This window comes from Ceratotherium simum, chromosome 15 (genome assembly GCF_057802395.1).
Source record: "Ceratotherium simum simum isolate JZ-2026a chromosome 15, ASM5780239v1, whole genome shotgun sequence".
In the NCBI taxonomy this organism is placed as follows: domain Eukaryota; kingdom Metazoa; phylum Chordata; class Mammalia; order Perissodactyla; family Rhinocerotidae; genus Ceratotherium; species Ceratotherium simum.
Window position 1 is genome coordinate 50,098,945 of NC_141914.1, and position 12,613 is coordinate 50,111,557.

At 36.9% G+C, this 12,613-nt stretch overlaps 1 protein-coding gene across 2 annotated transcripts in view; it reads left to right on the forward strand.

Annotated features, from left to right (window-relative positions):
- Window positions 1-12,613, forward strand: part of TNIK (TRAF2 and NCK interacting kinase) — a 389,733-nt gene that overhangs the window by 247,550 nt on the left and 129,570 nt on the right. For both annotated transcript variants that reach the window (XM_004424740.3, XM_087440033.1), the window contains exons 5-7: window positions 4,485-4,595; window positions 7,960-8,050; window positions 9,949-10,079. In XM_004424740.3, coding sequence (XP_004424797.1) covers window positions 4,485-4,595; window positions 7,960-8,050; window positions 9,949-10,079 — 333 coding nt within the window. The remainder of the gene's footprint in view (window positions 1-4,484; window positions 4,596-7,959; window positions 8,051-9,948; window positions 10,080-12,613) is intronic.

A 12,613-nucleotide genomic window follows, 5' to 3' on the forward strand; every position in this document is an offset into this window, starting at 1 on the left:
GTGGGAGGGTCCCCGCTGTGTGTGGCAGTAATTATCAGAGTTGCTGTGTGGCTGCAGGAACCGATTGCTAGCAAATGCTAGTTTCTTTCTTTCTTTTCTTATTTTAAAAAAATCCCATTACATAATTTGACAATCATTTTGTTCCATAGTGAGATGAAAAGAATTTAGCAGCCTTCAGCTGGAGCTGAATGGAGAAACAAATTATAGAAATCACTGACATTAGTGCCTGGATAGAGCAGGATTGTTTCCTACTGAATATTTGAAAGTATTTTGTCCAATCTCATTTTAAAAGACTGGAGTCCCTGGGCTTCCACTGCTTTCCTTGGGAACTATAATTATGTGGCCTAATAGAGCTCAGTGGTGGGACGTTTTCCCCAGCTGATACAGGAGCAATGGATGCATTCACAGGAGGTCCGGTCACTGTGTTTTTCAAAATGGGCTTTGGAGAAGTGGCACAAGGGTGTTTTGCTTGCTTGAGAAAATATTATTTTCTTTCTACCCAAAGATGTTTCTTTGGTACATCCTGCTGCCTTTGAACCACCATTTGCTATATAATGAGATTTTCTTTAACTTTGTATTATAGAGAATCCCCAAAATACACAAAAGTAGATAGAATAGTATAATGGACACCCATGTACCCAAAAATAGACCCAACAACCATCAACCAGTAGTCAATCCTGCCCCATATACACACCCATTTACTTCCTCCCTTCTGCTATTATTTTGAAACAAATCTTCTCATCCTATCTTTTTAAAAAAAATTTCAGGTAAAATACACATAGCATAAAATTTACCATGTTAACCATTTCTTGTCACCCAAAAAGAAACTCCGTACCGATTAAGTGGCCACACCCATTCTTCCCTCCCACTAGTGCCTGGCAAACAGTAATCTGCTCTCTTCTCTATGGATTTGCCTCTTCTGGATATTTCATATAAATAGATTCATACAATATGTAGCCTTTTTTGTCTGGCTTCTTTCAATTAGCATAATGTTTTCAAGATTCATCTGTGTTGTATCATGCATCAGTACTTCATTTTCCTTTTCGTAGCTGAATAATATTCTATTGTATGGATATACGCATTTTGTTTGTTTGCCTGATGATGGACATTTTATTATTTCTACCTTTTATCTATTGTGAATAGTGCTGCTGTGACATTCAGAGGCAAGTTTTTGTTTGAACACCTGTTTTCAATTCTTTGGGGTATGTACCTAGAAGTGGAATTGCTAGGTCATATGGTAATTCTATGTTTAACTTATTGAGGAACCATCAAACTGTTTGCCACAGTGACCACACCATTTTACATTCTCTCCAGCAAGGTATGAGGGTTCCAATTTTTCCATATCCTTGCCAACACGTTATTTTCTGCTTTTTTTTTTTTTTTTTAATTCTAGACATCCTAGTGGGTGTAAAGTGGTATCTCATTGTGGTTTTGACTTGCATTTTCCTAATGACTATTCATGTTGAGCATCTTTTCATATGATTGTTAGTCGTTGGTGTATCTTCTTTGGAGAACTGTCTATATAAGTCTTTTGCTCATTTTTAAATTATATTGTCTATGTTTTTGTTGTTGAGTTGTAAGAGTTCATTATATATTCTGGGTACTAGACCCTTATTAGACAGATGATTCGCAAATATTTTTTCCATTCTGTGGGTTGTCTTTTCACTCTTTTGATAGTGTCCTTTGATGCACAAAAGTTTTTAATTGTGATGAAATCTAATTTATCTATATTTTCTTTTGTTACTTGTGTTTTTGTTCTCATAGCTAAGAAACCATTGCCAAGTCCAAAGTCATGGAGATTTACCCCATGTTCTCTCCTATGAGTTTTATAGTTTTAGCTCTTATATTTAGGTCTTTGATCCATTTTTGAGATAATTTTTTGTATATGGTGTGAGGTGAGGGTTCAATATCGTTCTTTTACATCTAGATATTCAGTTGTCCCAGCACCATTTGTGGAAGAGACTATCATCATATCATTTTATCCATAGTATTTCAGTATGTTTCTCTAAAAGACAAGAACTTTTCTTTTACATAACCACAGTACCATTATCACACTTAAAAAAATATTAACCATATTTCCTTAGTATCATCAAATATCTAGTCTATAGATTGTCTCAAAATTGTTAACAGCTTTTTAAAAAAATCAGTCCCCAGATAAGTTTCATCCATTGCAATAAGTTTCATCTGTTGCAACAATTCTTTTTAAATATTTTTGAATCTATAGATTTCCCCTCCATCTCTTTTTTTCTTCTAGCAATTTATTTGTTAGAGCAAATGAGTCATTTGCCCTGTGTAGTTTCCTATTCTAGGTTTTGTTGATTGTATCTCCATGATGTGACATGTTCCTCTGTCCTCTGAATTTCCTGTAAATTGCTAGCTGGAACTAGAAGATTGATTAGATTCAGATTTTTGGGTTTGTTTTGTTTTGTTTTTGGCAAGACTTCTCCTTAGGTGATGCTGTGTTATTCTAATAAAGAGGCAAATCGTAGCTGGTTATTTCCAATATTTTTATGTTAGCAGCCATTGATGATCAGTGCCTGAATCTGTTAGTTTGTTAGGGGTTGTGAAATAGTGATATTCTAGTTCTGTTATGTCTTCTTCCTTTATTAGATGGAATACCTACTTTTTATGAAGAGAAGCTTCACTTGTTTTATTATTTAATTACCCAGGGGTAAAACTTACATGAGAAAGGCAGTGTACATTCTTGATTCCTTCCCTTTATTGACCAGTTCTCAAAATAAGAAGTTAGTCTTCATTTTCTTCAAACAGTGCCAGGTATATTCTTTGTGAGGGGTGTCTTTATTGATGCATTTAGTTAAGCGTATTTAATGTGTTTCAAGACATTGTGGTTATTGTTCTTATTGATGCTTAAATTATCCCATCTTTGGCCAGTAAGAACCTCTTGAGGTTGATTCCTGAGTCCTTTCTAACATGCTGTTATGGTCTTTGATAGCTTCCCGACTATCACATATGGTAATGTTATGACTCTCATTGGGTTGGAATGTGGTTTATTGTGGCACTTCTCAAATTTCCTTACAAAAGCTCCTGATAGGTCTCTATACTTCCACTGGCACTCTGGGGAACATGGGAGGGTTTCCCTACCCTTTCTGGAATCATAAGAAGACAATTCAGAAGAGGCTTGGAAATTCATTCATGAAACTATTTTCATGAGTTTTTATTGAGTTTCAACTAGGTATATAGAAAAAAAGAAAACCTAATTTCTGCCTGAAGATTTTGCAGCCTGGTGGGGTATCTTTTAGGACCTGGTGACATGGTGCTGATGTTAGGAATGCACATTTGGACAAAGCCAGAATCATCAGTGTGGTTTCATTATGGATCCATTTTAGTTCTGTTTCTAGTGTCCAATCAGAGATTGATTGCTGGTTATTCTGACTTTTCATATAATTACCAAAAAATATAAGTACTTGATAAGGTGACTTTTGTTGAAGACTTTTTTTTTTTTTTTTTTGTGAGAAAGATTAGCCCTGAGCTAACATCCGATGCCAATCCTCCTCTTTTTGCTGAGGAAGATTGGCCCTGGGCTAACATCGATGCCTATCTTCCTCTACCTTATATGGGACGCCGCCACAGCATGGCTTGACAAGCAGTGTGTCGGTCTGTGCCTGGGATCCGAACCCACGAGCCCCAGGCCACTGAAGCGGAGTGTGTGAACCCAACCACTACACCACTGGGCTGGCCCCTTGTTGAAGACTTTTTGAAGAAGAGGTAGAAGATATGGAAATGGATGTGTTTTTCTAAACGTAGAAAATGAACGTCAAAGCAGATCGATTGCTTTTCCTCTTCTAGTCACTACTTCTTCATTAAGAAAGGGAGATGTTTATTTTCTGCCTCTTTTATAAAGTTGCTGAGTAATGTAATGAGTTTATATTTATGGAGAACTTGGAGCTTTTTGGATGAAAGGTGCTAAATTAGGGCTTATTGCTTATTGAATTTATTTGATGTGTCCAACCTCCTGGGAACATTTGCTGAAGTTAATTAAAAACAGATAGTCCTCATTCTGACAGCTTATAGTGCCACTTACAAACCAATGACATAAACAGTATGTACCTCTATTGTCCTAACTTGGGACTGCCTAGACTACCATAGCTCTTTCAGACTGGGAATGATCCTACTGTTGTGGGAAAAATGAGTTCGACTGCTGGATAAAAACACAGAGAAATTCTCAGGCACATCTGAACCACCTAGCTACCCCCATTTTTAAAAGTACTTAGAATATGGAGACTTTTCTCAATTTCCAACTATAATTTTCAGGTTGGAAAATTAAAACTAATTTTTCCTGTCTAGCATTTTGGGATGAAATTAAGATAACAGTTTATATTTTGTATATTGTTGTATGATCACTTTTTCTTTGCAGGAATGGCATCCCAAAGCACCCAGCTGGAATAGCTTACGCTTTCTTAACTCAACCCAGTGGAAGCTGTGAAGTGTAATTATAATAATGGCATCTTTGCTTCCTTTGCCAGTTGGTGATGGAGTTCTGTGGCGCTGGCTCTGTCACTGACCTCATCAAGAACACGAAAGGCAATACGTTGAAGGAGGAGTGGATCGCATACATCTGCAGGGAGATCTTACGAGTAAGTGACAACACTGGATATCTTGGGAGGTACTGAACTTTGTACTAACCTTCCACTGAAATTCGTAAACGTATTGGAAACCATTTTAAAGCTTTATTCTGACAGCGATAGTGGTAGTGGTAGTTTGTTGTGGTCTGCTCTGATGGAAGTGAGAGCCCTTCTGAATAGGTCACATGCACTCTCATTTGGAAGGTTAACATTGGGTGATTTCCTTCAACAAGGGATTCATTTCCAATGGTGCTTCCAATTAGAAATCTGATTTTAGATCATAGAGATAGTGTTCCATTTAGGAAGTGGGTTTTTTAGAGGCATTTTGATCACTCGTTTGAGTTTTTCATTTATGAAAGTTTATGGCTAATTTAAAGATGGCGTGACTTTAGCCATGTCAGCACATACAATCTAGTTTAACTGATTTTACATTAAAAAAAATACTTTGACACTTAATCACTGAAACCAATCAAAATAGCTGGACAAGACTGTGCCTGTTTGCCCAGTTTTGCCCACAAATCCCATAATTGGCAATCTAGACAATAGTGTCATATTTGCTAAGCTCAGTTCAGGGAGAAGAAGGTAATTGGTCATATTTTTGTTCATTCGGACTAGTATAATTATCTCTTGCTACTATATGGAGGCTACTGTATGTTCACTGAGCATTCTTACTAGATTTGCTTGGCAATTGCTACTTACATTTAAGCTCTGCTTTCTTAATATAAGGGAACAAAAGTTAAAACTATTTTCACAATGTGTCCAAGATATGCTTTTGAGAGACAGATTATGTGCTGTGGATGGATGGATGGAAGGAAGGCATTAAAAAAAATGATGCTTATTCATTTAATTCAAACCATATTAGGCAAAAAAACAAATAGAAAATGAAATATTAGAATGATAACATCTATAATAGCATAAAAAGTCAAATACTTAGAAATAAATTTACAGAAAGATGTGAATGACTTCTACACTAAAAGCTATAAAATATTACTGAGAGAAATTAAAGAAGACCTTAATAAATGGAGGTGTATACCATTTCACAAATTAGAATACTCAATATTGTAAAGATGTTAGTTCTCCCAGTTTTGCTCCATGATGTGATTGAACTCCCTATCAAAATCCCTCTAGATATACCTGGATATTGACAAGTTGATTTTTAGAACATTAATATGGGAATGCAAGGGGCCAAGAATAACCAGGCAATCTGAAGAACAAAACTGAAGGATTTATGCTGCGAGTTATCCGGACTTATTCTAAAGCTACTAAGTTGCTAAGACAGAGTAGTATTGTCACAAGAATAGACAAATGGCTGAGGAAACAGAATCAAGAGTCCGGAACAGACCCACTTCCTATGGACACCTGATTTATGACAGAGGAGGTGCTGCAGTGCGTGGGAGAAGGGTGCTCTTGTCAGTAAGTAGTGCTGGGTCACTTGCATAGTCGTGAAAACAGGAAGCTGGACACCTGCTTTATACCACATTCTAAAATTAATGCCCGCTGGATTACAGATATAAATGTGAAAGATATAAAAAATAAAGCTCCTAACAGAAAACAGAGGATAATACCTCCATGGCTTGGAATAGGCAAAAAGATTTCTCAAACAGAACACAAAACAAAATTGGAGGGGGAATCAAAGAGATATGGCTGCTGACCACCTTCAAATCTGACATGTATTTCCAAGTCTTGAGGGGCCACTGTGTAAACTTAATTTGAATTTCTGACTTAGAATTTTCCTCATTCAGAGAAAGCATGGTGGATCATTTAGTCATCCAGACCACTCAGCGGGTGCCAAGAATCTGTTGGGTCTACAGGGCTGGTTCTGCCAATACCCTTTCTGCACTGCTGGGGACCCCTGCTGGGGATGGGTCATGGGACCTCCAGGTCTCTCAAAGCAGCAGGGATGTTTCACCTCATGAGTATCTCCCAATATCTGGTTTTAAAATATGGGAAAACAGTGTTTTCTTCCTTCTTCTAATACATTCTCTCAAATGATACTGGCATTTGAGATAAGGTGACCATTGGAAGGGACATTGACTCACAAGTTTCAGAGATGACAATCCCCCATGTATCATATGATCTCATTAAACACAACCTTTGACTCACTTATCTGCTGTAGTATCTGCTTCCAACCACTTTGGTGGTGAAGGAGGGAAAGAGATCTTCAATCCCTTTTTCAGGGATTCGTGGGATGTTAATATGCTGTGAAAACCATACATTTTAATCTGCTTGATGCCTGCCTTGAGCCAAACTGACTAGATAAGAAAGGTAATTTTTTAAGATCCAAACCAGTGCTTCCAACTTTCACATGGTTTATGTTTACTGATATTCCTAAACATACACGTGGATCTGTTTGGGCATCCATATTCTCATGCTGAACTTTTCAACAAGAGAATTTAGATATTTAGTTTTGTTTCCTTTGGGATCAATCTCATCTCTCATACCATGGTTTTGTTGTTGTGGAGAAAAATTAAAAGTATAGAAAATCATGAATAATAAAATAACAACACTTGAGTATCCAGTCTATAATTAACAAAGGTAAGCATAACATAATTTGCTTCAAAACTCCAATTTTAGATTATTTTAGGTTAGATTATCTGAGAAAGATGTGACTACCTTACAGCAAGTCTGTAGGTTTTAGAACTCACATCAGAAAGAAGCCAAATTTACAGTAATTCATGGAGAAATGGAACAAGTCAGATTTGGATGTCACTAAAGAGTTATTTCATATGATGAACACAAAGTCACAAATATCATAAAGCACTAAAAATGACAGTTATAAATGCCAACAAAAGAAATAGAACTTGTTTTCTTGAATGTGAGCCACTTTGGCTAAAGCCAATGGGAAATTTCTTGGCTGCTCTGAGAAATATTTTATTGTGCTTAATTAAAATTATATAATGTACAGTAACTTTTAACTTTAAAATTTAACTTTTAAATTTAAATATTGCCCCCCAAAAAGTGGAGGATTCAGTTAAATCAGGTTAGTTTCCTGTACAGAGACTCTGTAGATGTTCCTGTTACAAACTAGCAAATATGGGTAGTCCTGACTTTTCACAGCACTCTTAGCTAAAACTCATGCATGCCAGGATCGTGTCATCGTTTGTGTGGTTCCGAGGTACCTGAGTTCAGAGCTGATATGCGGGCACTTCATTTAACACAGCACCATGCATTGCAAGGACTACCTCTATATTTCAGTTTATATTGATCAATTATCTGCAGTTTAAACAGCACTCTGAGCACCTGAAAGATGTAAATATAGTAATGAAAGTATCTCTGGGTGAGTTTACATCTTTTTTGGATCATTAACATCCCAAATAGTTTATTTGTATCTTGGCCTATGTCCCTAATAATGCTTCTCAACTCTCCATCACTCCAGGGGCTGAGTCACCTGCACCAGCATAAAGTGATTCATCGAGATATTAAAGGGCAGAATGTCTTGCTGACTGAAAATGCAGAAGTTAAACTAGGTAAGAACAGGATTCAGTGAGCCTAGGAATTGCAAGAATTGATAGGATTATTTCAACAACTGGTTGTTTTTTTTTTTAATGAATGTAAATTTATCACTGTGGATTTGAAAGTTATTTTACTAAGAAGGAAAAGAAAAATATTTCTTTGTCTATTTCAAAAACATTTTCTAAAAGCACTTTGAGGAGTGAATTGGTATACAGTGTAGTAAACAGAACCATGTGCTTAATCAATGCGTAGAAATATTGAGGTTTTTTCTTTTTAGTAAAGACCCTTTACATTAGAAGTGACTGACCTTGAAATGGTTTCCTGTATCTTACCATTTGTTTACCTTGTTGCTGCTATAACAGAACAATGATGACTCACTTTTTTAATTAGAAATATCCACAGTTAGATATATTTAGAATAATGAATTCCTGCTATATTCCCATATATTTTAAGTTATATTTACATTGATTTCATTATGACCTAGGGCACCTGTACAAAGTGGATGCTCAATATTCTGCTTGATGTGTGTACTGATTATCCCACTTCCGTCTGCCAGAGTTATCAGTGAGGGAATCCTTTTCTCTGGTGCTGTCCATTAGAGCCCTTACCACAATAAATCTGGGACTGTCCAGATAAGGTAGAGAATCTCCACATGTATTTGCCCGCTTGGTGTATATGAGTAAGAGCATGAATTGACAAATGTCTCATAGGGTATGCAATTTGTCATCTAGAAAAGAGTTACTGTCCATATTATTTTTTATTTTCAAAGAGATTTAAATATTTCCTATGGATATATCCCAAACATTTGCTCTTGCCTTTTTGTTAAAATATATAATTTCCATTTTTCCTTAGTTAGTATTTGGGGCCGACTTTCCTCTCATGAATACTCCCTTTTAAAACAAAAGCGTGCGTTATGTAGGGAAGGCAGTTATATATGTACTGAGTAGATAAGCCATCCTCAGAATATTCACTCATCACTAATTAACGGTTACTTGTTGAGAGAATATTATATGCCAGGCGCTGTACAAAACACTTTTACAAAGATTATCTCACTTCATCATCACAGCAGCCCTACGCAGATATCATCATGCTCATTTGCTAGGTTAGGAAACCGAAGCTCAAAGAGGTTGATCTGCTAGCCTGAGGTCACGTCACTAGTAAGTAGCAGAAATGTGGTGCAAACCTAGGCAGTCTGACTCCAGAAACTTAGCTCTTAACCACTTCCTTTGTATCCCCTAAATACTACCGTTTGTGGCAACCAGGCTTGCCTTTTATTTAACACCTATTTTTGGTCCCCATGGAGCCTGATGTAACCAAATATAACACTTTGTGCTTTCCTCATTGGTACACTTGATCCATTTATACATACCATTTAAAAATACACATTCACAATAGCAAAAAGGAAGAAGCAACCTAACTGCCCATTGACCGATGAATGGCTACACAAAATGTGGCCCCTACAGACAATGGAATATTATTCAGCCTTAAAAAGGAAAGAAATTCTGACACATGCTGTAACATGGATTAACCTTAAGGACGTTATGCTAAGTGAAATAAGCTAGTCACAAAAAGACAAATACTATGTGATCCCACTTATATGAGGTACCTATAGTAGTCAGATTCATAGAGAAGGAAAGTAGAATGGTGATTGCCAGGGTGATGGGGAGAATGGGGAGTTATTGTTTAATGGGTAGAGTTTCAGTTGGGGAAGATGAAAAAGTTCTGGAGATGGATGGTGGTGATGATTTCACAACAATGTGAATGTACTTAATGCCACAGAACTGTGCACTTAAAAATGATTAAAATGGTAAATTTTATGTTATGTACATTTTACCACAATAAAAAAAATACACATTCATTTTATGATCATGTAAAGATCGTAGACTTCATTCATGTGTCTTCTCTTAAATAGTGGACTTTGGGGTCAGTGCCCAGCTTGATCGAACAGTGGGCAGGAGGAATACCTTCATTGGGACTCCCTACTGGATGGCACCAGAAGTTATTGCCTGTGACGAAAACCCGGATGCCACGTATGATTTCAAGGTATGACTTCTTACTTCCTCATTATGTTTTAAAACTATGCCTAACATCTCATCCTGAGTCTTGCAGTGGGAGAAATCTCACGTGCCCTTGGGCTTATAATTTATGTAATCCAAAGGGAGAACTGGAAAACATTATTTGAAATTGAAATGATAAGACATTCAAGTGAGAATCTTTTAATGAATTCACCCATCATATCTGATTGCCTATTTGTAAAAAATGTTTAAACCATTTTCTATATTTTGAACTTACTCTTGCTTCTTATTAGGAAGTAGATTTCTATTTTGGTTATAGTTAGAGTTTTGGTTATAGATATAGGTTTGGTTCGACTTTTGGCAAAGTATATATATTCCGAGAGCTTTGTATGTTAAACCAAGATACGAATTCGTTGTCTTGGGTCATCTTTTTCTGATTAAAAATAATCAGACTTACTCATTTCTACATGGCTCAAAGTTTAATCATTGGAGTTTCTTTTCAACGAGAGAGAAACAAATGGAATGTTGGTAGCTTTTTGGTGTTTCTGTAGCCTGTCCTGGTGTTTCATAGAAATTTGATTTGTGGCTCATTATTTGTATTCTAAACTGGAAATTTGCTAATAAATTCAAACAATGTTTAAGTGGAGAGGTGAGAGCTGTCCCCTTCTCCAAGAAGCCCTCCTCTTTTCCAGTCTGCTAGCCAGTAATTAAACATAATTTGGGGTTACCATCCCATCGATAGCTGCAATGTCAGGTGACACTGTTGTCATGATTTCTGGCTGAAAGTTGAGACATTAAAATCTGAGGCAAATGTGATATAGGAACTGTGTGTTTTTAGACTGTGCAGAAGGTAGAGAGACACCCTGTGGTCTTTATGTGGACCACAGGACAGCCATGGGCAAAACCTGATAACTACCTAGGCTGGTTTCATAGACTTTTCACCAAAAGACTTTAGTGATCATCACCAAACACCCTCATCTTCCAGACGAGGAAAGTGAGGCCTGAGGCCTTTGCAAGTGCACACCCACTTAGTGGTCTTAGTGATCTTCTCAGAGCTGAGGCTTGAACCCATGTCTCCCACTCTTTGTTCAGAGCTCTTCCCAATATATTACCCTGTTCCTCTATGGTGTGCTCCTATATGAATCTTCAGTTTACCAACAAAACAGCCTGTAAGATATATTTGAAGAATTCTTCTTTTAAAGAACATTTTTAGTTCTCCACATGTGGGGTTATTATTGAAATCAGGTCACAAAGATGCAAACATTGCAATGTCTTCGGGCCCCAGTGGCTCAGGGCATCGACAAAATTATCTGCCTCTTTGGAGAGATGTAAGCTTGAAGGTCTAAAAACAAAATATCCTGTAAATATCCTCCTTCTTCCAAAGTTAGTCACCGTAATAACCTGACAACAATCTGTCTGAAAACAGCTGCCAAGTTAAAAATTAATCTCTTGCCAAAATAAATGTCATTTATTTAAACTGCTAATGATAAGCACATTTAAATAATTTAATTTGCAAATCCCTTCAGAGGAGCCACTACAAAATATATGTCCCAGACCAGATATGTGTATCGTAATTGGCTATAAGCAGTTCTTCAAACAATAGCTACACTTAACAAGTGCTACATCTGGGCCACAGATATTTTAGATGACTTTATAACATGCCAGGAAGAATCAGAGTGTTTCAAATGTTTACCCTTAGCTTAACCTTTTAAGTATTTTGACTGGCTGTACTGTATATGGGACTTTTTTTCTGTCACATAAAATAGATCCCTGTGACTTAATTTTTTCCATAAAGTAACTAGAAGAGGACTTCCTTTTGGCCAAGCCAAAGCTTGGAATTAAACTGATATCTTGGTCCTCTTTCCTCAGATTATAGCTAAGGAATATAGTTTGAGGTCAGTAAAAAAATTTTGATCCCAATGCATAATTCTAGGTATGGGCAAAGCCCTGGTGTATGAGTAACCACAGAGGACATCATGGTGCATAGGGTGGTTTCAGAGGTACTGGAAAGTCCATGTGACTATAAAAGTATCCTGAGACAATAAATTGAAGATTAATTTCCATGTTTTTATTAAAAAATAAAGAATCCTGATGAGAGAACAGGTTCAACTGTATCAGTCATTTAGACCCTAGTGTGAATTAATTTGTCAGGATTGTTACGGGTGTCGGAGGAGGAGGATTGTACCAGAGGAGGAAGAAGTCATGGCAAGAACATGAGCTTCACTGGTCACTTGACATGGGTAAAGAAGGAACACGACAAAAGTGTGAATTGGGAAGATGGGGCAGAAAGGAAGGTTTGGGGGTTCTTTGAAGATTCCTTTCAACCACTTCACAGTTTTACCATGGATCAGAGAAGAAGCTATTCTATAAATATAATCTTTCTACTTCTTGCTTGGCACCAGATCTTACCCTTTTTTCTGTTCACTATTCTTAGCAATGTGGTCTGTCACCAGGAGACAACTTGACTGTCAAAACCATTTCTTCATTCACTCAGCACGTATTTATTAAATACCCACTATGTGGAGGGAATTAGCCATGCTGTATCTGTATATGCAGTTCTCA